Source organism: Petromyzon marinus, chromosome 78 (assembly GCF_048934315.1).
Source record: "Petromyzon marinus isolate PM22_M1 ecotype Great Lakes invasive population chromosome 78, UKy_Petmar_22M1.pri1.0, whole genome shotgun sequence".
In the NCBI taxonomy this organism is placed as follows: Eukaryota; Metazoa; Chordata; class Hyperoartia; order Petromyzontiformes; family Petromyzontidae; genus Petromyzon; species Petromyzon marinus.
The window spans coordinates 1,689,418-1,716,048 of record NC_133744.1 but is presented as its reverse complement, the minus strand read 5'-3'; the positions used below and the strand labels follow the sequence as shown (position 1 = coordinate 1,716,048).

Below are 26,631 nucleotides of genomic sequence, written 5' to 3'. Positions count from 1 at the left end.
CTATAAAGGGCTGGTCTCCTAGCAGAGGCGGCTTACGTGGTAGGGCACGGTTGTGCGGCCGCGAGTCCAGGCAATAATAAGTTATTTTGATCCATAATATAGTTTTTTTTGGGTTAGATCATGTAAAAAAACCCTTATATTATGCATGATATTGGTCTTGAAAGCCTCCATGTTAAAGTTATTTTGATTTTCGTGGCGGGGGGGGGAGCAGATGGGTGTAGAACGTGACCACAAATCTGGCTGCCGCCTGATATTGCCAACTGTAATTACTGGCGAAACGTCGAACTCAGATTGTAAACGTTGTGGCTTTGCTCTTTAAGACACCCGTGTGCTCTACTAGTAACGAATTGGCATGTTCTATCCACGTGACGCAAACTTTACTTATTGGCTGTGTTGGGTGGTGGTGGGTTTAATGACACATTTATATATTTACGCAATCTAACCTAAAAAAACAAAACCCTATATTATGGACGATATCGGTAGCGAACGCCTGCGTGTTAAAGTTGTTCTGATTTTGGGATAGGGGTGGGAGCCATACCCTTTGGTTCTATTCGGTAAAGTCACGTAAAAAAAAAAACAATAACAAATTAAAAAATAAAAATTCACGACGTTTCGGCCACAACACAAGTGGCCTTCATCAGGTGATGCAGGTGGGAGCCAATTGGCGTAGAACTGTGGCCACGGTGAGATTGAATGGAGGTGGTGATGGACGAGTCCGGCGGGCTCTGCAGGCCTCCTCAACGAGTGCCGTGCTCGGTGCGCAGAACCACCGCTCTTTTGCTTCGCCGCACAACTGACTTGAGCCGATCACGCTTAGCTGCGTCGGTAAATCCCCACCGAGCTTCGTGATGGACTGGACCCGTATGAGCGCGCAATGTGAAATGTTCTCACTCTTACTTGCTCGGTGATAATGTTTGAGGCTTAAACAGTACGAGCGTGCCTTTGCGGCATTCCACGCGCTCGTAATATGTGCGAGGCATCAAAGTACGAGCACACGAGGCAACTACAGAGGCAATGTCGGAGGACCGTAAAAAAAGTTACTGGTGATGGCCACAGCCAAAATGTTCATCACTGCTCTCGATAAATTTAAGTGGAGGTTGGATCGGGGGTAGTGGTTGATCCTGCGGGGTTGCCCTTGGACTCCCCTCTGGCCTGACGATCAGTTCTGTGTACTTTTATTGATTGAGCGTGACGTTATTCCAAGTGGCGCACCTCTGAATGTGTCCGATTTATCCGGCAGTCGATGCAGAATTGGATTCTGGGATAAATGAAGTAGGCGTCGCCTGCGAATTTTAGCGGGCACAATTTGCCAGCGGTTCTCGGTTGGCGGCGGTAATGGCAAAGCCTGCAGGGCCAAGCGTTGACCCTTTGGCTTACACTGGCATTGATGGTAGCATATTCGGAAGCCTTCATTTCAAACTTGGTGCAATGAGAATGGTTATTGATAAATGAGACCGTCCAGTGTCTAGATCAGGGGTGGGCACATTTTTTTAACTCGCGGGCCACAATGGCTTCTAAAATTTGACAGAGGGGCCCGGGCCAGGAGCAGATGGATGGAGTGTTTGTGTGAACTAATATAAATGACGTGTAAACATCATTACATGAAAGGATTTGGCCTTTAGCAGGTAGCAAAGCATTTATTTGCAAGGCAATTTAACAAATTGCACGAACGTGAACGATACAAAAACATGTAACTCCCGGTCAAAGTGCGCCATCTAATGGGGGAAATGGGGGCATTACAGGAGAAAGGTAAAATTTTATTTAATAATAATAATATTTGTACAATTTCGGCGGGCCGGATTAGAAAGCCCAACAGGCCGTATACGGCCCGGGGGCCGTACTTTGCCCATGTCTGGTCTAGATGCTGTCGTGAACGATCGTGATTGAGAGTTTCCCAGTGGTAAACGAGCGTGACGGACAGTGTCGAAGGCTTTGCTGAAGTCCGAGCAGATGCCGCGAACGTACTCGTTTGTGGTGAGCCATGACTGCAGCGGTGTAGAGTATGCTGATGAGGGCAGCAGTGGTGGAGCCTGAAGGGCGGGAGGCAAATTGATCTGAGACATTAAAAGGAGGGTGATGGGTTGCGTAGAATGAGATCTATGAATGCCCTTGCAAGCATTCTGGATAAAATCGAAGTGATGGATATTGGTCTGGAGTCGGAAAGGCTGACAGGGCTTTGGATATCTTAGGTATAGGATTGATGGATGCTCACTTCCACTGCTCAGGAACAGTCGAGGAGGAGAGAGACGAATGGAATAGCTGGGCACTGGGTGAAACGGAGTTCAAATTGCCAGACAGAACAATGGGTGTTCGAGGATGAATTTTACCAATGTCTGTCATGGAGTTTTCGAGGAAGGGCTACGAGGTCGATGACTCGCGGTACATAGGTTTAGGCGGATGGTACAATACACCAGCAATGACCTATTGGCTGCCGTGGAGTGTTTGGGGCGTAGAGGTGGATAGTGATTACTGGGTGGGTTTGCGCCCGTGGACGTTTCTGAAGTGATGTAGTACGAGCAGCGGGGGGGGTGGGCAGCCTCCGAGGCAGACCAGGAAATGGTGGCAGCGGCAGATGGTGACGATCAGGGTAGCCCAGCCAACAGCAGGACAGCCACAAAGTAAATTAGCAGGTCAGCGGCCAAGGCTCCAGTGAAGCGACGATTTCAAGCAGGAGCCCAGGACACCACCAAACTCGCAGCAGGGCAGAAGCCAGGCTCTGGCAGCACACTAACAGTGTTTCAGTCGTACAACCGCAGCAAGCTAGCAGTACTCCAGCAGCAGATCTGCAACACCCCAACTGCTGTGTGATGCCATGTGGCTAGGTAGGTGAGCAACAGTGCACTATCAATGCACCGGCAGTACACCAGTAGGGCGGCAGCAACACCCCAACAGTGCACCTGTAGTACACCAGGAGGGCGGCAGCAACACCCCAACAGTACACCAGTAGTACACCCGCAGTGCTCCAGCAATTCACCAGCAGCACTTCAGCAGTACACGCAGTGGCAGTGGCCCAGGAGCGCTTCCACCAGTAGCCAGCAGTGTGCCAACAGCATGCCAGCAGTGAACCAATAGCTCGCCCACTCGCTCGCCCACTCGCTCGCCCACCCGCTCGCCCACCCGCTCGCTCACCCGCTCGCTCACCCACTCGCTCACCCACTCGCTCGCCCACTCGCTCGCTCACCCGCTCGCTCACCCACTCGCTCGCCCACTCGCTCGCCCACCCGCTCGCTCACCCACTCGCTCGCCCACCCGCTCGCCCACCCGCTCGCTCACCCGCTCGCTCACCCACTCGCTCGCCCACTCGCTCGCCCACTCGCACGCCCACCCACTCGCTCGCCCACTCGCTCGCCCACCCGCTCGCTCACCCGCTCGCTCACCAACTCGCTCACCCGCTCGCTCACCCACTCGCTCACCCACCCGCTCACCCACCCGCTCACCCACTCGCTCACCCACCTTCACACCCACGTACTCACCCACCCACCCATCCACTTCCCACCCATCCACTTACCAACCCACCCACCCACCCACCCCTCCGTGTACCCGCCAGGTTGCCGTCACGTCCGGCACGCTGCTGGCGTGGGCGTCCCAGGATGGCCAGGTGTCCCCTGGCTACCACTGCGAGCTCTGCGGCTTCCGCCACTCACTGGCCAAGGGCCTGTACGCACACTATCAGCACGGCCACCGCTCCCACGCCATCAACTACCAGTACGTCCTCACGCAGCTGTGCGTGCGGCCACCGGACGATGCCGCAGCAGCACCACCACCACCACCACCAACCGGGACCAGGAGAGGTTCCCGGACGGAGCAGGACGAGGAGGAGGAGGAGCTTCAGAAGACCAAGGAGGAGGAGGTTCGTGAGGAGGAGGAGGAGGAGGTGGGGGAGGGGGGAAGCTCGCTCCATGCGTGCGTCAATTGCAGCTTCCGCAGTTCGACGCGAGGCGACCTTCTGGTTCACTATGAGGCCTTCCATCCCTGGCAGCAACCTCCCGTGCAGCCATCACAGCCTCAGCCTCTGGTGAAGGTGAAGGTGGAAGTGGAGGAGGAGTTGGAGGAGGAGGAGGTGGAGGAGGAGGAGGAAGAGGAGGCGATGGATGGTGGCGATAACGGAGACGGATTTGCGACGGACACGAAAAAGAGGAGGAAAATTATGATGGTGATGCCATCGTTGCTGAGTGATGGTGGTGATGGTGGTGACGGTGGTGGTGATGGTGATGGGGATGCAGCATTGTCCTTAGCCAGAGGTGAGTCATTCATTGAGGCACCGGCCCATTAATTCGGCTGCCCATTCATTCACACACTAATTTGTCCATTCACCCACCCACACCAACCCACCCATTCACTCATCCACCCACCTTCTCACTCGCCCACTCACCCACCCACTCATCCACCAACCCTCTCACTCACCTACCCACCCACCTTCTCACCCACCCAGCCACTCAGCCACCCACCCAGTCACTCATCCACCCACCCTCTCACCCACCACCCACCCAGCCACCCACCGACCCACTTTCCTACGTACTCACGCACCCACCCACTCATCCATCCATGCTCTCACTCATCCAATCACCGTCTCACTCACCCACCCTCTCACCCACCCACCCACTCGCTCACCACCTACTCAGCCTCTCACCGACCCTCTCACTCTCTCACCCTCTCTCCCCAGGTGTGTCTCCGGCGAGCACTAGCCCAGGCCGCATGGTCACCTACCATTGCAAGCACTGCAGCTTCTACTCGTGCACGAACCTCCACGGCCTGCTCACGCACTACGGCAAGAAGCACCCCGAGGTGAAGGTCAAGATGTCGGACTTCCTGCGTCCCGAGGACCCCAAATACAACTCTGTGTACAAGTGTCGGCACTGCCCCTACACCAACACGCGCATCCACGGAGTGCTCACCCACTGCCAGAAGAGACATCCGGATGTCAAGGTGGGTGGGAGTATTTGTGGGAGTGTGCGGGTGGATGAGAGAGTGTGGGTGGGAGTGTGGGTGGGAGTGTGGGGGTTCCTGTGATGGATGTGAGCAATGCCATGGAGGGAATGGCCAATTACAAAATCTGCTATACCCCTTCATGGTGCTTAAAACCATCACAGTGGCCAAACGGGGTCTCTGGACGGGTGCGAGGGGCTGGTAACCCCTCCACCTTTAATACAAGTGTAGTGACATCGGGGATGTCACTGTATGGTGCCGGCCCGGGAGGGCCGTGCCGTGCGATGTTCCTACATCGTGGACAGCACCGTGCTGGTGGCTGTGTGTAGTACCAGCCCTAGCGGGGACAGCACCGTGCGGGTGGCTGTGTGTAGTACCAGCCCTAGCGGGGACAGCACCGTGCGGGTGGCTGTGTGTAGTACCAGCCCTAGCGGGGACAGCACCGTGCGGGTGGCTGTGTGTAGTACCAGCCCTAGCGGGGACAGCACCGTGCGGGTGGCTGTGTAGTACCAGCCCTAGCGGGGACAGCACCGTGCGGGTGGCTGTGTGTAGTACCAGCCCTAGCGGGGACAGCACCGTGCTGGTGGCTGTGTGTAGTACCAGCCCTAGCGGGGACAGCACCGTGCTGGTGGCTGTGTGTAGTACCAGCCCTAGCGGGGACAGCACCGTGCGGGTGGCTGTGTGTAGTACCAGCCCTAGCGGGGACAGCACCGTGCTGGTGGCTGTGTGCGACACCAGCCCTAGCGGGGACAGCACCAAGCTGGAAGCTCAACATCTACAAGCTGGAAGCTCAACACCTACAAGCTAGAAGCTCAACACCTACAAGCTGGAAGCTCAACACCTACAAGCTGGAAGCTCAACACCTACAAGCTGGAAGATCAACACCTACAAGCTGGAAGCTCAACATCTACAAGCTGGAAGCTCAACGTCTACAAGCTGGAAGCTCAACACCTACAAGCTAGAAGCTCAACATCTACAAGCTGGAAGCTCAACACCTACAAGCTAGAAGCTCAACACCTACAAGCTGGAAGCTCAACACCTACAAGCTGGAAGCTCAACACCTACAAGCTAGAAGCTCAACACCTGGAAGCGGGAAACTCAACACCTACAAGCTGGAAGCTCAACACCTACAAGCTGGAAGCTCAACACCTACAAGCTGGAAGCTCAACACCTACAAGCTGGAAGCTCAACACCTACAAGCTGGAAGCTCAACATCTACAAGCTGGAAGCTCAACACCTACAAGCTGGAAGCTCAACATCTACAAGCTGGAAGCTCAACGTTTACAAGCAGGAAGCTCAACATCTACAAGCTGGAAGCTCAACGTTTACAAGCAGGAAACTCAACACCTACAAGCTGGAAGCTCAACACCTACAAGCTGGAAGCTCAACACCTACAAGCGGGAAGCTCAACACCTACAAGCAGGAAGCTCAACATCTACAAGCTGGAAGCTCAACACCTGGAAGCGGGAAGCTCAACACCTACAAGCTGGAAGCTCAACACCTGGAAGCGGGAAACTCAACACCTACAAGCTGGAAGCTCAACATCTACAAGCTGGAAGCTCAACATCTACAAGCTGGAAACTCAACACCTACAAGCTGGAAGCTCAACACCTACAAGCTGGAAACTCAACATCTACAAGCTGGAAACTCAACGTCTACAAGCTGGAAGCTTAACACCTACAAGCTGGAAGCTCAACATCTACAAGCTGGAAGCTCAACATCTACAAGCTGGAAGCTCAACACCTACAAGCTGGAAGCTCCATGTCTACAAGCTGGAAGCTCAACATCTACAAGCTGGAAGCTCAACACCTACAAGCTGGAAGCTCAACGTCTACAAGCTGGAAGCTCAACACCTACAAGCTGGAAACTCAACACCTACAAGCTGGAAGCTCAACGCCTACAAGCTGGAAGCTCAACGTCTACAAGCTGGAAGCTCAACACCTACAAGCTGGAAGCTCAACATCTACAAGCTGGAAGCTCAACATCTACAAGCTGGAAACTCAACATCTACAAGCTGGAAACTCAACACCTACAAGCTGGAAGCTCAACATCTACAAGCTGGAAGCTCAACACCTACAAGCTGGAAACTCAACATCTACAAGCTGAAAACTCAACACCTACAAGCTGGAAGCTCTACGTCTCAAGCTGTGAAGCTCTTCGTCCTACGAGACAAGCACGTGGTCGGAGACCCGAGCGAGCGTCCGACCCTTCGTAGCAGTAACTTCTCTGTGTAGTGTAGTTAGCTGGGTGGTCACCACCCTAAGCTGTATCTGGTAAAGGGGTAGTTTCCCCTTTGTGTTACGGTGTTACGATAAATGTGTTGCCTCTAAAAGGAACAACGTCTGCTACTCGGTTGTACTCACTTCACAAGTACCGTGAAAAAAATGTAAAAAATCGAACAAAGCTTGTGCCGAAGGCCCCGGGGGGACAGGCGTCTATGACGTCTCCTGGACAAACCACATTTGGCGGAGCCAGGAGACTGAATCTTTACCCTCGGGCTCCTCCAGAAATGGCAAAAGCCATTGTGAGTGGCCACGTGTGGAATCTTCAAACGCTCACTGCGGAGGAGAGGCTGCCACTCCTCTGTCGGGAGCTGGATCGGTACCGCCTGGATCGCTGCGGTATTCAGGAGGTCTGGTGCACTGGCTCTTGCACCATGAGGGGTGGATAGTCCTCTACTCAGGGCAGGAAACTGTCAAAAAAACAAGGAGTGGCTCTTATTCTGAACAAAAGAATGATGGGGACGTGTGAACGTGGCGGTGAGGGTGTGGGAAGCTGTAAGCCCCAGGCTACTGTGGGCTCGCCTTCCCATCAACCAGAGGCGAAGAGTGGTGGTTGTGCTTATTTATGCCCCCACCAAAGATGAATATCAGTGGAGGGATGCAGGCAAGGCCGATGAGTCAGATGCCTTCTATGACCTCCTGTCACAGGTGCTAGCTCAAGTCGCCACTCGGGATAGAGACATCTTGTTGGGTGACTTCAATGCCCGAGTTGGTCATGATGCTGGCACCTGGTTTGGCGTGATTAGAAGGCATGGGCCAGATCAGCTCAATAACAAGAGTGGGAAGCTGCTAGACTTTTGTGCAGCCCATGGGCTTATAATTACCAACACAACATCATTGATGCACGCCGGGTCTAAGCAAGAACATCTGCTGGACTATACAGTGACGGAACAGTGGATGCGGACCCGTGTCCTTGACACCAGGACCTACCATGGAGCTGATCTGACCACTGACCATCGGCTTGTCATCTGTAAGATGCGCCTGCCGTTCTTCCACTCCGGTGGTGGGTGTACATCAAGTACCCCATTTATTTGGAAGCCACTGGAGTTAGGGGCCGTCCATGAATGACGTCACCCACCTAGGGGAGGGGGGGGAGCTGGGGTCAGACATTTGTGACGATGTGTGACGATGGGGGGGAAGGGGGGGTTTGAGAAATGTGACGTCACGTCAATTAATTAAAAATAATTGTTATAACAACACTAATTTTGAAAGATTTTCATTGTTAACTAGTTGATTATTTCAACTAAGGTCGCCTTTTAATTATTCCACGAAGGAGCATTTTGCTTCTCCATGAGAGAATGGAGAAGCATGAATTTTGTTAATTTTTTTAATGTTTGTTACTAAACATTTTGACTCTAATGATTCTACCAGGGCTTTTCATTCTTTGGAATGAATATGTGATTGTTATAATTGTACTCTCCATTTTGCTTCGTTCTACTACAAAGTTTCAAGTATTTTTTTAAATAGTTATAATTACTTTTAATATTTTATACTTATAAGATAATTTCAATATAATATTCTGAACATCAGGAATTTTAGTTAGATGTTGAATATTGTCAAGTGAATTTTATGCTAAATTTCAGGTTTACTACACACCACACGCTCATTTGAGGCTAAGTCGACCTAGGAGAGGTCCATGACCAGATCAGATAAAGGTCACTGGCGTTGCTAGCCGTGAGTGGGAATCGAACTTGGGTCACTGGGTTCGTAGCGCTAACCGCTACACCAACGCACCCCACATAGTTCAACACACACACTGACACTCACTAACATACACACTCATTAACAGAAAGACAAAGATCCCCCGTATAGCCTTAACAGACTGTAGGGGCAAGTGCTGTTAGCGAGCACCTATGAAGGCCGGAACGGTACACGAGGGGGCGGGTGGCCAGCACCACGCCCGACCGCCTTTGTCTCCCCAGTGGCGATGTTTACTACACACCGCACCAGGTACTAATTCGAGGCTGAGTCGACCTAGGGGAGGCCCGGGACCGGTTCAGATAATCGTCACTTGGTGTTGGCCGTGAGCGGGAATCGAACCCCGGGTCGCCAGGTTCATAGCGCAGCTTAGCGCTAACCACAGCACCACCGCTCCCCACACTCACTAACACACACACAGACACACACACAGACACCGACACACACTCACTAACACACACAGACACACACACAGACACCGACACACACTCACTAACACACAGACACACACACAGACACCGACACACACTCACACACACAGACACACACACACAGACACCGACACACACTCACACACACAGACACACACACAGACACCGACACACACTCACTAACACACACAGACACACACACAGACACCGACACACACTCACTAACACACACAGACACACACAGACACCGACACACACTCACACACACAGACACACACACAGACACCGACACACACTCACACACACAGACACACACACAGACACCGACACACACTCACTAACACAGACACACACACAGACACCGACACACACTCACTAACACACACAGACACACACACAGACACCGACACACACTCACTAACACACACAGACACACACACAGACACCGACACACACTCACTAACACACACAGACACACACACAGACACCGACACACACTCACTAACACACACAGACACACACACAGACACCGACACACACTCACTAACACACAGACACACACACAGACACCGACACACACTCACTAACACACACAGACACACACACAGACACCGACACACACTCACACACACAGACACACACACAGACACCGACACACACTCACACACACAGACACACACACAGACACCGACACACACTCACTAACACACACAGACACACACAGACACCGACACACACTCACACACACAGACACACACACAGACACCGACACACACTCACTAACACACACAGACACACACAGACACCGACACACACTCACACACACAGACACACACACAGACACCGACACACACTCACTAACACACACAGACACACACAGACACCGACACACACTCACTAACACACAGACACACACACAGACACCGACACACACTCACTAACACACACAGACACACACACAGACACCGACACACACTCACTAACACACACAGACACACACACAGACACCGACACACACTCACTAACACACACAGACACACACACAGACACCGACACACACTCACTAACACACACAGACACACACAGACACCGACACACACTCACACACACACAGACACACACAGACACCGACACACACTCACTAACACACACAGACACACACACAGACACCGACACACACTCACTAACACACACAGACACACACACAGACACCGACACACACTCACTAACACACACAGACACACACACAGACACCGACACACACTCACTAACACACACAGACACACACACAGACACCGACACACACTCACTAACACACACAGACACACACACAGACACCGACACACACTCACTAACACACACAGACACACACAGACACCGACAAAGATCAAAGATCCCCCATATAGCCTTAACAGACTGTAGGGACAAGTGCTGTTAGCGAGCACCTATGAAGGCCGGAACGGTACACAAGGGGGTGGGTGGCCAGCACCACGCCCGACCGCCTTTGTTTCCCTAGTGGCAATGTTTACACATCGCACCAGGTACTCATTTGAGGCTGAGTCGACCTAGGGGAGGCCCGGGACCGGTTCAGATAATCGTCACTGGTGTTGACCGTGAGCGGGAATCGAACCCGGGTCGCCAGGTTCATAGCGCAGCGTAGCGCTAACCGCTACACTATCGCTTCACCGACACACACTCACTAACACACACAGACACACACACAGACACCGACACACACTCGCCCACCCACAGTGGCCTGGTCTTAGTTTAACTGGCCCCCTTACCAACCCCCCCCACCACCACCACCACCACCCTCCACGACCTCCCCGCCCGACCCCCGCAGGTGACCGCCGACGACTTTCTGCGCGACGCCGAGTTCACCCCGAGCTGCGGGGTCTCCCCGTGCCCCTCCAGCCCCCTGTCCAAGCCCAGCTTCGGGGCCTACCGCTGCCCGCTGTGCCCCTACGCCCACTCCAGCCTGGACAAGCTGCGGGCGCACTGCCAGCGCCAGCACTCCCGCGCCAGCCTGGCCGGCGCCTCCGGTGCTCACTCCTCCCTCTTCCTGCCGCCTCCACCGCCTCCGCCGCCGCCTCACCGCCACGCCCCACAGCAGCCCCACCGCCACGCCGGCGTCTCGGCTTCGTCGTCCCCCACGGCCGCCCCCCTCTCGGCGTTCTTCGCCACCTCCTCGTCGCTCTCCTCGCCGACCCTCGTGCCCCTCTCCTCCTCGTCCGCCCGCTTCCGCGCCAGCATCGCGGGAACGCTGCCGCCGCCGCCGCCGCCGCCCGCGTCCGGGATTCCGGTGGGGTCGGGGTCTGGGTTGGGGCTGTCCCAGCAGCAGCCGCAGCAGCAGCAGCAGCAGCAGCAGCAGCGTCACCACCGCTACTTGTCGCTGGCTTCGCCGCTTCCGCAGCTACCGCCGGCAAAGTCTCCGTTGGCCACCGCCGGTGGAGCGCAGCAGCAGCAGCAGCAGCGGCAGCGGCAGCGGCAGCGCTCCGGCTCTCCCCTTGGAACGTTCCTCCAAATCTTCTCCTCCGCTGCGTCTCCCTCGGATCGCTCGGCGGATTCCTTCTCCTCCTCCTCCGGTGGCGCCGGTGGTGGTACCGGCGCCGGCGGTACCGGCGGCGGCGGCGGCGGCAACACCGGCCGGAGGATGGTTTCCTCCTTCCCGGAGCCCGGGCGCGCCGTCTTCCGCTGCCGCCTATGCCGCTACGCTTGCGGCACTCGCAAGGGCATCGCCCGCCACTACCGCCTGACCCACAGCGACGTGCGGGCGCAGCCCGCCGGAGGCCTGAACCTGTTCGCGTGCACGCTGTGCGCCTACACCCACCCGCTGCGCAAGGGGCTCGCATCGCACTACCAGAAGCGCCACGGGGACATCGAGGCCTACTACACCCACTGCCTGGCCGCCCTCTGGGACGTGACGCCCGAGGGAAAGGCCGTTCCCGTAGTGGGGGCAGCAGCGGGAATGGGACTGGGGGCACCGGGAGGACCGGGAGGACTGGGAGGAGGACTGGGAGGAGGAGGAGGGCTCGGAGCTGTGGGGCTGGGATCTGGCATCGGGAGGCTGTCAGCCGGAGCTGCGGCCGGTTCCACGGCCGGAGTCGTGGGGCTGGGATCTGGCAGGAAGGCGGTGATTCTGGACGGCGCTGGGAAGGTAACCTTGGGGCGGTGGTCAAGGTGGTGGTGGAGGTGATGTGGTGGTGGTGGTGTGGTGGAGGTGATGGTGGTCGTGGAGGTGGTGTGGTGGTGGTGGTGGTGTTGTGGTGGTCGTGGAGGTGGTGTGGTGGTGGTGGTGGAGGTGATGGTGTTGTGGTGGTGGTGGTGGTCGTGGTGGTGGTGGTCGTGGAGGTGATGGTGTTGTGGTGGTGGTGGAGTTGTAGGTGGTGGTGGAGGTGGTGTGGTGGTGGTGGTGTGGTGGTGGTGGTGGTGGAGGTGATGGTGTTGTGGTGGTGGTGGTGGTCGTGGTGGTGGTGGTCGTGGAGGTGATGGTGTTGTGGTGGTGGTGGAGTTGTAGGTGGTGGTGGAGGTGGTGTGGTGGTGGTGGTGTGGTGGTGGTGGTGGTGGAGGTGATGGTGTTGTGGTGGTGGAGTTGTAGGTGGTGGTGGTGTGGTGGTGGTCGTGGAGGTGATGGTGTTGTGGTGGTGGTGGAGTTGTAGGTGGTGGTGGAGGTGGTGGTGTGGTGGTGGTGGTGGTCTAGCAAAAAACAAGCTCCGACCTCCTCGGCCGTGTCGGACGGTAACGATTGGGTGGATGTGAGCAATGGCGTGGAGGAAAAGCCAATTCCAAAATCGGCTGTTCCCCCTCATGGTGCTTATAGCCACCACAGTGGCCAAATGGGGGCTCCGAATTTTAATGACCACAAAAGCACGTGAAAAATATATTGCTAAGCTTGTGCCGGAGGCCCCGTGGAGACTTGTGTCTGTGACATCCCCTGGCCAAAACCCCATTTAGCGGAGCCAGGAGACTGAATCCTTCCCCTCGGGGGTTCCTCCAGGAACAGCAAAAAGCCATGGCAAGCGGCCACATGGAATGTGTGAACACTCCAGAGAAGAGGCTGCCACTCCTCTGTTGGGAGCTGGACCGGTACCGCCTGGATCTCTGCGGTATTCAGGAGGTCCGGTGGACCGGCTCTGGCTCCAGCCACCATGAGGGGTGGACAGCCCTCTACTCGGGGCAGGAGACTGCCAAACAACGGGGTGGCTCTCCTTCTGAACAAAACAGTGAAGGGGGTGTGGGAGCGTGATGGTGATGTGTGGGATGCTGTAAGCCCCATGCTACTTGTGCGCTTGCCTTCCCTTGAACCAGAGGTGAGCAGTGGTGGTTACTTATGCCCCCACCGAAGATGAACATCAGTGAAGGGATGCAGGCAAGGCCAAAGAGTCAGATGCCTTCTATGACCTCCTGTCACAGGTGCTGGCTAAAGTGGCCCTTCGGGACAGAGTCATCCTGTTGGGTGACTTTAATGCCCGCGTGGGTCATGATACTGGCACCTGGTCTAGAGTGATTAGAAGGCATGGGCCAGATCAGCTCAATAACAACGGTAGGAGGCTGCTAGACTTTTGTACACCCCATGGGCTTGTAATTACCAACACGCTGTTCCGGCATCGGCGCATCCTCACAACATCATGGATACATGCCGGGTCTAAGCAAGAACATCTGCTGGACTATACAGTGACGGAACAACGGATGCGGGCTCATGTCCTTGACACCAGGGCGTACTGTGCAGCTGATCTGTTCACTGACCATCGGCTTGTCATCTGTAAGATGCGCCTGCCATTCTTCCACTCCGGTACATCTTGGACCCCAATGAATCCCACAGTGGCCTGATCTCGGCTATCTGATGAAAGTTGCAAGTGAGAATTTCATCATCACTTGCAGCTGGGGTTGGCACTATCCCCCTTCACTCCTCTTGATGTTAAGGGGAAATGGACATGGTTTAGGACTGTGGCTCATGCATCTACAATGGCTGCTTTGGGTACATGGTTCCAACCTCCCCAGAGACCCTGGCTGACGGAGGAGGTGTTCCGACTGGCTGAGAAAAAGCGACAGACCCACTTCCAACATCTACAGCATCCCACATCGGAGAATGAGGAGGCTTACCGCAGCCTTCGCTCGGAGTCTGCCTAAATAGCCCGCAATCATGAATCACTTCTTTAACTCCATCAAAAAAGTAACTTGCAGCACCACACCTATCACAATCATTAGGGGAAAGAGAGGTTATCCGATCTGAGACCCCCAGGTTTGCAGAATTGCTGAGCGTTTCTGTAATACCATCAATAGGCTCTGGGTTGTACCCTGACTACATGGCCGGGATTCAGAGCCTTTCCCTGTTCACCTTGGGGTGTGACAGGGATGTCCTCTGGCTTCCACATTATTTCATGTTTTTTGACCACGTATTTCATGAAGCCTTCTATGGCTGTACTGGAGGAATTTCCATCTGGTGCAGATACAATGAGAGGCTGATTGATGCCCGGGTGCAGCAAAGTGATGGCTTCCTATTGGTCAACCATGTTATGTATGCTGATGATCTGGTGATTGCTGCTCATTCAGAGGAGGAGTTGGAGGTGCTGCTGATGAACCTGGAGCTTGCCACTAAGAGGTGGGGCCTTACCATCAGCCCCACCAAAACTAAGCACCTGCCTGAGTATTTTGTGCCATTGATGATGATGGTTATGATGATGATGGTGGTGATGAACCTGGAGCTTGCCACTATGAGCTTGGGCCCTTACCATCAGCCCCACCAAAACTAAGCACCTGCCTGATTATTTAGTACCATCAGACACTCCACGCCTCAAATCCCCAATAAGGAGACAGTGGAGAGTTTTCCATACCTGGGCAGTATGCTTACGACCAGCTCCGGTTTTACAGCAGAGGTCTCACTCCGAATCAGTCGAGCGGCATTATTTTTTCATCGACTGCGTAACGCTGTGTGGAAGCTACCTGGTCTGTCGTTTCACACGAAGTTTCGGATCTTCTCAGTCACAGTCATTCCCTCCCTTCTCTATGCTTGCAAAACGTGGGCCCCCTCATGGAACATCTTCACCGGTTAGATACTTGTAGGCTGGCCTGCTTACGATCCATCCTAGGTTTAACCAGGCTGGATTGTGTGAGGAGCTCACAAATCCTTGAAAGATCTGGGCAAAGTTCCTTTGGTCAGCTCCTCTGGCAGGCAAGGCTGCGTTGGCTGGGTCTTGTAGTCCGCATGCTTTGCCACCGCATGCCTAAGCCGATTTTGTTTGGTCGAATAGAGGAGGCTTGATGGGCGCGGCACGGGCTAGAGAAGAGGTGGAGTGATGTGGTACAGGAGGACGTGGAGCTGATTGGACTTGCCAATGACCTCTGCGGGGGAGGCTTGTGAAGGATGCTTACAACAACAAGCAAAGCACCAGGTGGCTAAAATACAGCAAGTTGGTACTTGAGGGTGCACAGGTGGTGCATCGGCCACTCATCTCGGTCAGTCGAACCCGTGGCACCTGCTGGATCTGTCCCGTAACCTCCTGCCAGTGGGTGTTCGACACTTCGCGTGGCTTTAACGTGCACATAGCCTGGCACAAGTGCCGTGGTGATGACACTGTCACTTAGTGGTGAATGGCTGTTGTGGTGGAGAGCAGTAGAGTTTAGGGAGGGTGGGGGTGTGTGGTGGATGGCGGAGAAATACATTGAGCTGTGGGTCTGGGATCTGGCAGTAAGGCGGTGATTCTGGACGGCGCTGGGAAAGGTAACCTTGGGGTGGAGGGGGTGCCAGTGTGTGGTGGAGGTGGTGTGATGTGGTGGAGGGGATGGGGGGGGGGGTAGCTTCGTGGTGGTGGTGATGTAGTTTGTGAGGATGGCAATGATGGTGATGATGTAGTTTGTGAGGATGGCAATGATGGTGATGATGTTGGTGATGGTTGTGATGATGATGGTGGTGATGTAGTCTGTGAGGATGGCAGCGATGGTGATGATGGTGGTGATGGTGGTGATGGTGGTGATGATGATGGTTATGATGATGATGGTGGTGATGTAGTCTGTGAGGATAGCAACGATGGTGATGATGGTGGTGATGGTGGTGATGATGATGGTATTGATGATGATGGTTATGATGATGATGGTGGTGATGTAGTTTGTGAAGATAGCAGCGATGGTGATGATGGTGGTGATGGTATTGATGATGATGGTTATGATGGTGATGATGGGGGTGATGGTATTGATGATGATGGTTATGATGATGATGGTGGTGATGGTATTGATGATGATGGTTATGATGATGATGGTGGTGATGGTATTGATTATTAAGGTTATGATGATGACAGTGGTGATGGCGGTGATGGTATTGGTGATGATGGTGGTGATGGTGGTGATGGTATTGATGATGATGGTTATGATGATGATGGTGGTGATGTTGGTGATGGTATTGATGATGATGGTTATGATGATGATGGTGGTGATGGTATCGATGATGATGGTGATGGTGGTGATGGTGATGGTTATGATGATGGTTATGATGATGGTTATGATGATTATGGTGTGATGGTATTGATGGTGGTGATGGTATTAATGATGATGGTGGTGATGGTGGTGATGGTGATGGTTATGATGGTGGTGATGATGATGGTTATGATGATGGTTATGATGATTATGGTGGTGATGGTATTGATGGTGGTGATGGTATTAATGATGATGGTGGTGATGGTGGTGATGATGATGGTATTGATGATGGTGGTGATGATGATGGTTATGGTGGTGATGGTATTGATGGTGGTGATGGTGGTGATGGTATTAATGATGGAGGTGATGATGATGGTATTGATGATGATGGTGGTTATGGTATTGATGGTGGTGATGGTATTGATGATGATGGTGGTGATGGTATTGATGGTGATGGTATTGATGGTGATGGTATTGATGGTGGTGATGATGATGATGGTATGAATGATGATGGTGGTGGTGATGGTGGTGATGATGATGGTATTAATGATGATGGTGGTGGTGATGGTGGTGATGTAGTCTGTGAGGATGGCAGCGATGGGTGAACTCCGGAGAGGGCCAGAGCGGTGGTTGCCGTGGCGATGTTCATTCTGCGCCTTCCAGACGGAGACCAAGAAGGGCATCGTGTCTCACTACCTCAAGGTACTCACTCACCTACTCGCTCACCTACTCGCTCACCTACTCGCTCACCTACTCCCCACCTACTCACTCACCTACTCACTTATCTGCTCACTCACCTACTCACCCACTTGCTCACCCACCCGCTCACCCACCCGCTCACCTACTCGCTCACCTGCTCGATCACCTGTTCACTCACCTACTCACCCACCTACTCACCCACCCGCTCACCTACTCGCTCACCTACTCGCTCACCTACTCGCTCACCTACTCACCCACCTACTCACCTACTCGCTCACCTACTCACTCACCCACCACTCACTCACCTACTCACTCACCTGCTAACTCACCTACTCACCCACCTACTTGCTCACCTACTCGCTCACCTACTTGCCCACCTACTCATTCACCTACTCATTCACCTACTCACTCACCTACTTGCTCACTTACTCACCCACCTACTCACTCACCTACTCACTCACCTACTCACTCACCTACTCACTCACCTACTCACTCACCTACTCACTCACCCATCCACTCGCCAGACCTCACGGTACCACTGACCAACCTCGCTCACAGAACTTGCCCCAACTCTTATGTTAAGGCTACACGGGGGGCCTTTGCCTTTGTGTGTGCGGCATGCAGAAGCACCCAGGCATGTACCCCAAGAAGAAATACTCGTCCAAGCTTCGCGAGTACTTCAGAGTCGTCTACGTGGAGAGTGGAGTAGCCGCTTCCACCACCACCACCACCGCCACCACAGCAGCAGCAGCAGCTCCCACGCCACAGCTCCCGCCATATCGGTGAGTGGGTGGTTGAGTGTGTGAGTAGGTGGGTGGGTGAGTGAGTGAGTGGGTGAGTAGGTGGGTGAGTGAGTGGGTGAGTGAGTGGGTGGGTGAGTGGGTGGGTGGGTGAGTGAGCGGGTGGGTGAGTTGGTGGGTGAGTGAGTGGGTGGGTGGGTGAGTGGGTGGGTTAGTTCATAGGTGGGTGAGTGGGTGGGTTAGTTAATAGGTAGGTGATTGGGTGGGTGAGTGGGTCGGTGAGTGGGTGGGTGAGTGGGTGGGTGGGTGAGTGGGTTAGCTAATAGGTAGGTGAGTGGGTGAGTGAGTGGGTGTGTGAGTGGGTGGGTTAATTAATAGGTGGGTGAGTGGGTCGGTGAGTGGGTGGGTTAGTTAATAGGTAGGTGAGTGGGTGAGTGAATAGGTGGGTGGTTGAGTGGGTGGGTGGGTGGGTGAGTGGGTGGGTTAGTTCATAGGTGGGTGAGTGGGTGATTGGGTGGGTGAGTGGGTGGGTTAGTTAATAGGTAGGTGAGTAGGTGATTGGGTGGGTGAGTGGGTGGGTTAGTTAATAGGTAGGTGAGTGGGTGATTGGGTGGATGAGTGGGTGGGTTAGTTAATAGGTAGGTGGGTGGGTGAGTGAGTAGGTGAGTGAGTAGGTGATTGGTTGATAGGGTGGGTGAGTGGCTGGGTGAATGGATAGGTGGTTGGGTGATTGGGTGGATGAGTTGGTGGGTTAGTTAATAGGTAGGTGAGTGGGTGAGTGGGTGCGTTAGTTAATAGGTAGGTGGGTGGGTGATTGGGAGGATGGGTGGGTGGGTTAGTTAATAGGTAGGTGAGTGGGTGTGTGTGGTATAGCTAATAGGTGGGTGGGTGGGTGGGTGAATGGATAGGTGGGTGGGTGAGTGGCTGGGTCAATGGATAGATGGGTGGGTGAGTGGTTGTGTGAATGGATAGATGGGTGGGTGAGTGGCTGTCTAAATGGATAGGTGGGTGGGTGAGCGGCTGGGTGAATGGATAGGTGGGTGGGTGAGCGGCTGGGTGAATGGATAGGTGGGTGGGTGAGCGGCTGGGTGAATGGATAGGTGGGTGGGTGGGTGGCTGAGTGGGTGTGTGAGTGAGTGGCTGGGTGAGTGGCTGTGTGGGTGTGTGAGTGGGTGGGTGGGTGGCTGGGTGAATGGATATGTGGGTTGGTGAGTGGCTGGGTGATTGGATAGGTGGGTGAGTGGCTGGGTGAATGGATAGGTGGGTGGGTGAGTGGCTGTCTGAATGGATAGGTGGGTGAGCGGCTGGGTGAATGGATAGGTGAGTGGTTGAGTGGCTGGGTGAATGGATAGGTGGGTGGGTGGGTGGCTGAGTGGGTGTGTGAGTGAGTGGCTGGGTGAGTGGCTGTGTGGGTGTGTGAGTGGGTGGGTGGGTGGCTGGGTGAATGGATAGGTGGGTGGGTGGCTGAGAGAGTGGGTGGCTGAGTGGTTGGGTGGGTGGCTGAGTGGCTGGGTGGCTGGCTGACTGAGTGGGTACTTCAAAGGAGTCTACCACTACTATATGGTTCTTTCGGTAAAGTCACGTAGGTATAAAATAAAATAAATCACGATGTTTCGGGCGCAGCAGAAGCGTCCATCAGGTGATGACTTTACCGAGAGAACCAAAGATTATGGATCCCTGCAGTCACGAAAGCTTCAAATCAAGACTGAGTCTACCACCACCACCACCATGGTCCTGATCACCACCACCACCACCACCCTACCGGGCACCACTGCACTTGCCCCTGCGGCTAGCTGGAGGCTACCTGGGGTGCCGTTGCCTTGTGCAGGTGCGTGAGCTGCGCTGAGTCGGAGTTCGAGGACCTGGGGACTCTGGCGGCGCACTACACGGAGACTCACAGCCACCAGTTCCCGCGCGAGTTCTCGGTGAGTCCGGGGTGCAGATTAAGGGCAGTGTTGAGTCTATGGGCAGTGTTGAGTCTATGGGCAGTGTTGAGTCTATGGGCAGTGTTGAGTCTATGGGCAGTGTTGAGTCTATGGGCAGTGCTGAGTCTGTGGGCAGTGTTGAGTCTATGGGCAGTGTTGAGTCTATGGGCAATGTTGAGTCTATGGGCAGTGTTGAGTCTATGGTGCAGTATTGAGTCTATGGTGCAGTGTTGAGTCTACGGTGCAGTGCTGAGTCTATGGGCAGTGTTGAGTCTATGGTGCAGTGCTGAGTCTATGGGCAGTGTTGAGTTTATGGACAGTGCTGAGTCTATGGGCAGTGTTGAGTCTATGGACAGTGCTGAATTGATGGTGCAGTGTTCAGTCTATTGATAGTGGTGAGTCTATGGTGCAATGTTGAGTCTATGTGCAGTGTTGAGTCTGGGCAGTGTTGAGTCTACGGTGCAGTGTTGAGTCTATGGGCAGTGTTGAGTCTATGGGCAGTGTTGAGTCTATGGTGCAGTGTTGAGTCTATGTGCAGTGTTGAATCAATGGGCAGTGTTGAGTCTATGGGCAGTGTTGAGTCTATGGGCAGTGTTGAGTCTATGGGCAGTGCTGAGTCTATGGGCAGTGTTGAGTCTATGGACAGTGTTGAGTCTATGGTGCAGTGCTGAGTCTATGGTGCAGTGTTGAGTCTATGGTGCAGTGTTGAGTCTATGGGCAGTGTTGAGTCTATGGGCAGTGTTGAGTCTATGGGCAGTGCTGAGTCTATGGGCAGTGTTGAGTCTATGGGCAGTGTTGAGTCTATGGTGCAGTGTTGAGTCTATGCGCAGTGCTGAGTCTATGGGCAGTGTTGAGTCTATGGGCAGTGTTGAGTCTATGGGCAGTGTTGAGTCTATGGTGCAGTGTTGAGTCTATGGGCAGTGTTGAGTCTATGGGCAGTGTTGAGTCTATGGTGCAGTGCTGAGTCTATGGTGCAGTGCTGAGTCTATGGTGCAGTGTTGAGTCTGTGGACAGTGTTGAGTCTATGGTGCAGTGTTGAGTCTATGGGCAGTGTTGAGTCTATGGGCAGTGCTGAGTCTATGGTGCAGTATTGAGTCTATGGTGCAGTCTTGAGTCTATGGGCAGTGTTGAGTCTATGGGCAGTGTTGAGTCTATGGGCAGTGCTGAGTCTATGGTGCAGTGTTGAGTCTATGGTGCAGTGTTGAGTCTATGGGCAGTGTTGAGTCTATGGTGCAGTGTTGAGTCTATGGGCAGTGTTGAGTCTATGGGCAGTGTTGAGTCTATGGGCAGTGTTGAGTCTATGGGCAGTGTTGAGTCTATGGTGCAGTGTTGAGTCTATGGGCAGTGTTGAGTCTATGGGCAGTGTTGAGTCTATGGTGCAGTGTTGAGTCTATGGTGCAGTGTTGAGTCTATGGGCAGTGCTGAGTCTATGGGCAGTGTTGAGTCTATGGGCAGTGTTGAGTCTATGGGCAGTGTTGAGTCTATGGTGCAGTGTTGAGTCTATGGTGCAGTGCTGAGTCTATGGTGCAGTGTTGAGTCTGTGGACAGTGTTGAGTTTATGGTGCAGTGTTGAGTCTATGGGCAGTGTTGAGTCTATGGGCAGTGCTGAGTCTATGGGCAGTGTTGAGTCTATGGGACAGTGTTGAGTCTATAGTGCAGTGCTGAGTCTATGGTGCAGTGTTGAGTCTATGGGCAGTGTTGAGTCTATGGTGCAGTGTTGAGTCTATGGGCAGTGTTGAGTCTATGGGCAGTGTTGAGTCTATGGGCAGTGCTGAGTCTATGGTGCAGTGTTGAGTCTATGGTGCAGTGTTGAGTCTATGGGCAGTGTTGAGTCTATGGTGCAGTGTTGAGTCTATGGGCAGTGTTGAGTCTATGGGCAGTGTTGAGTCTATGGGCAGTGTTGAGTCTATGGGCAGTGTTGAGTCTATGGTGCAGTGTTGAGTCTATGGGCAGTGTTGAGTCTATGGGCAGTGTTGAGTCTATGGTGCAGTGTTGAGTCTATGGTGCAGTGTTGAGTCTATGGGCAGTGCTGAGTCTATGGGCAGTGTTGAGTCTATGGGCAGTGTTGAGTCTATGGGCAGTGTTGAGTCTATGGTGCAGTGTTGAGTCTATGGTGCAGTGCTGAGTCTATGGTGCAGTGTTGAGTCTGTGGACAGTGTTGAGTCTATGGTGCAGTGTTGAGTCTATGGGCAGTGTTGAGTCTATGGGCAGTGCTGAGTCTATGGTGCAGTATTGAGTCTATGGTGCAGTCTTGAGTCTATGGGCAGTGTTGAGTCTATGGTGCAGTGCTGAGTCTATGGTGCAGTGTTGAGTCTATGGGCAGTGCTGAGTCTGTGGACAGTGTTGAGTCTATGGGCAGTGTTGAGTCTATGGGACAGTGTTGAGTCTATAGTGCAGTGCTGAGTCTATGGTGCAGTGTTGAGTCTATGGTGCAGTGTTGAGTCTGTGGGCAGTGTTGAGTCTATGGGCAGTGTTGATTCTATGGGCAGTGCTGAGTCTATGGGCAGTGCTGAGTCTGTGGACAGTGCTGAGTCTATGGGCAGTGTTGAGTCTATGGACAGTGTTGAGTCTATGAACAGTGTTGAGTCTATGGGCAGTGCTGAGTTTGTGGACAGTGCTGAGTCTATGGTGCAGTGTTGAGTCTATGGGCAGTGCTGAGTCTATGATGCAGTATTGAGTCTATGGTGCAGTGTTGAGTCTACGGTGCAGTGCTGAGTCTATGGGTAGTGTTGAGTCTATGGTGCAGTGCTGAGTCTATGGGCAGTGTTGAGTCTATGGACAGTGCTGAATTGATGGTGCAGTGTTCAGTCTATTGATAGTGGTGAGTCTATGGTGCAATGTTGAGTCTATGTGCAGTATTGAGTCTATGGGCAGTGTTGAGTCTATGTGCAGTGTTGAGTCAATGGGCAGTGTTGAGTCTATGGGCAGTGCTGAGTCTATGGGCAGTGCTGAGTCTATGGGCAGTGCTGAGTCTATGGGCAGTGCTGAGTCTATGGGCAGTGCTGAGTCTATGGGCAGTGGTGAGTCTATGGGCAGTGTTGAGTCTATGGGCAGTGTTGAGTCTATGGGCAGTGTTGAGTCTATGAGCAGTGCTGAGTCTATGGGCAGTGCTGAGTCTATGGGCAGTGTTGAGTCTATGGGCAGTGTTGAGTTTATGGGCAGTGTTGAGTCTATGGGCAGTGCTGAGTCTATGGTGCTGTGTTGAGTCTATGGATAGTCTTCTTTGGTTCTTTCGGTAAAGTCACGTAGAATGAGAATAAAATAATAAATTGATAAAATAAAATAACACAATAATATTCTCACGACGTTTCGGCCACAACACAAGCGGCCTTCATCAGGTGAAGGGACGAGACTGTCTGGTAGGACAGTGCTGGAGTGAAAAAGCCACGTTCAGATCACGACCTTTAAGCTGTGTGAGAGGAAACAAAGCGCCTTGACAAAGGAATTAGCATATAATTTAGCATTGAAATGGGTGAGTGATTAGCTTGTGACTGGTCACAGAAATGGCTATGTTAAAAGTTAAAGCATACACATCCGCAGAGGCACCCCTTGACAAAGGAATTAGCATAGAATTTAGCATTGAAATAGCTAAGTTAAAGCATACACATCCACAGAGGCACCCCTTGACAAAGGAATTAGCATAGAATTTAGCATTGAAATGGCTGAGTGATTAGCTTGTAACTGGTCACAGAAATAGCTATGTTAAAGTTAGAGCATACACATTCACCGAGGCACTTAGTACAAATCAAACAGGATAATTTAGCATTGAAATAACTAGGCGAATTTAGCATTGAAATAACTGAGTGATTAGCTAGTGACTGGTCACAGAAATGGCTATGTTGAAGTCAAGGCCTACACATCTGAGCTATTCACAGTACTATATAGTGCTTGTATATGTGGATGGCCTCATGAACGAATCTCTCATGGTAGCCGGTTGGCTTGCAAAGAACCTCCGTCTTGGAGAAGTCAATGTCATGTGAGCCCACTGAATTATAACAGTGATCTGCCATGGCAGAGGAGTTCGTTCTACCGTGTTTCAAGTCTGCTTTATGTTCGCGGATGCGGTCCGAGATATGTCGTTTTGTGATATATAACGACTTATTGTTGGCAGCTTAGCTGATTGGAGAATATAGAGTTTGTTGATAACATTAAGGTAATTTATATTTTAGTTTTTTATTGGTTCACTATATAGTACTGTGAATAGCTCAGATGTGTAGGCCTTGACTTCAACATAGCCATTTCTGTGACCAGTCACTAGCTAATCACTCAGTTATTTCAATGCTAAATTCGCCTAGTTATTTCAATGCTAAATTATCCTGTTTGATTTGTACTAAGTGCCTCGGTGAATGTGTATGCTCTAACTTTAACATAGCTATTTCTGTGACCAGTTACAAGCTAATCACTCAGCCATTTCAATGCTAAATTCTATGCTAATTCCTTTGTCAAGGGGTGCCTCTGCGGATGTGTATGCTTTAACTTAGCTATTTCAATGCTAAATTCTATGCTAATTCCTTTGTCAAGGGGTGCCTCTGCGGATGTGTATGCTTTAACTTTAACATAGCCATTTCTGTGACCAGTCACAAGCTAATCACTCAGCCATTTCAATGCTAAATTCTATGCTAATTCCTTTGTCAAGGTGCTTTGTTTCTTCTCACACAGCTTAAAGGTCGTGATCTGAACGTGGCTTTTTCACTCCAGCGCTGTCCTACCAGACAGTCTCGTCCCTTCACCTGATGAAGGCCGCTTGTGTTGTGGCCGAAACGTCGTGAGAATTTTATTGTGTTATTTTATTTTATCAATTTATTATTTTATTCTCATTCTACGTGACTTTACCGAAAGAACCAAAGAAGATGAATCATTGCAGTCACGAAAGCTTTAAATTGAAATCTATGGATAGTGTTACCCACAATGCACCGCTCCTGATCTCGGACCCCTTCTCCCTCTGCCCAGATTCAGGAGGAGAGAGACACGGAGAGAGACAAGGAGAGAGACAAGGAGGGGAACACAGAGGGGGACACAGAGGGAGACAAGGAGGGAGACAAGGAGGAGGACACGGAGGGAGACAAGGAGGGCGACAAGGAGGGAGACAAGGAGGGAGACACTGAGGGAGACACTGAGGGAGACACGGAGAGAGACACGGAGAGAGACAAGGAGGGAAACATGGAGGGAAACACGGAGGGAGACAAGGAGGGAGACAAGGAGGGAGACACGGAGGGAGACACGAAGGGAGACACGAAGGGAGACACGAAGGGAGACACGGAGGGAGACACGGAGGGAGACACAGAGGGGGCCGGCCGGCTATCGTGTCTCTCCTGTGGACTGATCGTCCGCTCTGTGGGGGACATGGGGAGACACCTGGAGCAGCACGGGGATGCGGGGAGACATGCCGGCGAGACCCGCGGGGGACAGGGAGACAACGCGGGGGGACAGGGAGACAACGCGGCTGAGGTGAGAGATGCGGGGAGACTCGGGGTAGACTTGGGGTGACTCAGAAACGCGGGGAGTCTAAGGGAGATGACACGGGGAGACACGGGAAGACTCTGGGAGACACGAGGAGACTCTGGGAGACTCTGGGAGACTCTGGGAGACACGGGGAGACTCTGGGAGACACGGGGAGACTCTGGGAGACACGGAGAGACTCGGTGAGACACGGGGAGACTCAACGTGGGGAGTCTCGGAGAAACGACACGGGGAGACTTGGGGAGACTAGGGAAGACACGGGGAGACTTGGGGAGACACGGGGAGACTAGGGAAGACACGGGGAGACTTGTGAAGACACGGGGAGACTTGAGGAGACGGGAGACTTGGGGAGACACGGGGAGACTTGGGGAGACACGGGGAGACTAGGGGAGACACGGGGAGACTTGGGGAGACACGGGGAGACTAGGGAAGACACGGGGAGACTAGGGAAGACACGGGGAGACTTGGGGAGACACGGGGAGACTAGGGAAGACACGGGGAGACTTGTGAAGACACGGGGAGACTTGAGGAGACGGGAGACTTGGGGAGACACGGGGAGACTTGGGGAGACACGGGGAACCTCGGTGAGATGCGGGGAGACTTGGGGAGACACGGAGAGACACGGGGAGACTTGGGGAGACACGGGGAGACACGGGGAGACTTGGAGAGACACGGGAGACTTGGGGAGACACGGGGAGACTTGGGGAGACACGGGGAGACTTGGGGAGACACGGGGAGACTAGGGGAGACACGGGGAGACTTGGGGAGACACGGGGAGACTTGGGGAACCTCGGTGAGATGCGGGGAGACTCGTGATGGTCAGTGTTGTTGAGCCGGCTTGTATAATCACCCCCCCCCCACCCGCCCCACCCCCGTAGCCCGAGTACAGTGAGATTGCGGGCTATCAGTGCCGCTTCTGTGGAGAAACTCACCACTCAATGAAGGCCATCGCCAACCACTTACGCAAGCACGTGAGCCACCCACCACCCACCCACCACCACCCACCACCACCCACCCACCACCCACTCACCCACCCACCACCCACTCACCCACCTACTCA

The 26,631-nt window shown here is 53.3% G+C and overlaps 1 protein-coding gene across 1 annotated transcript in view; it reads left to right on the top strand.

Moving 5' to 3' along the window:
* Window positions 1-26,631, top strand: part of LOC116957598 (uncharacterized) — a gene marked incomplete at its 5' end in the record, with an annotated part of 85,501 nt that overhangs the window by 11,973 nt on the left and 46,897 nt on the right. Inside the window, 8 exons of the mRNA XM_076056871.1 lie at window positions 3,548-4,241; window positions 4,664-4,926; window positions 11,181-12,494; window positions 17,327-17,449; window positions 18,071-18,228; window positions 20,015-20,111; window positions 25,062-25,559; window positions 26,450-26,542. Coding sequence (XP_075912986.1) covers window positions 3,548-4,241; window positions 4,664-4,926; window positions 11,181-12,494; window positions 17,327-17,449; window positions 18,071-18,228; window positions 20,015-20,111; window positions 25,062-25,559; window positions 26,450-26,542 — 3,240 coding nt within the window. The remainder of the gene's footprint in view (window positions 1-3,547; window positions 4,242-4,663; window positions 4,927-11,180; window positions 12,495-17,326; window positions 17,450-18,070; window positions 18,229-20,014; window positions 20,112-25,061; window positions 25,560-26,449; window positions 26,543-26,631) is intronic.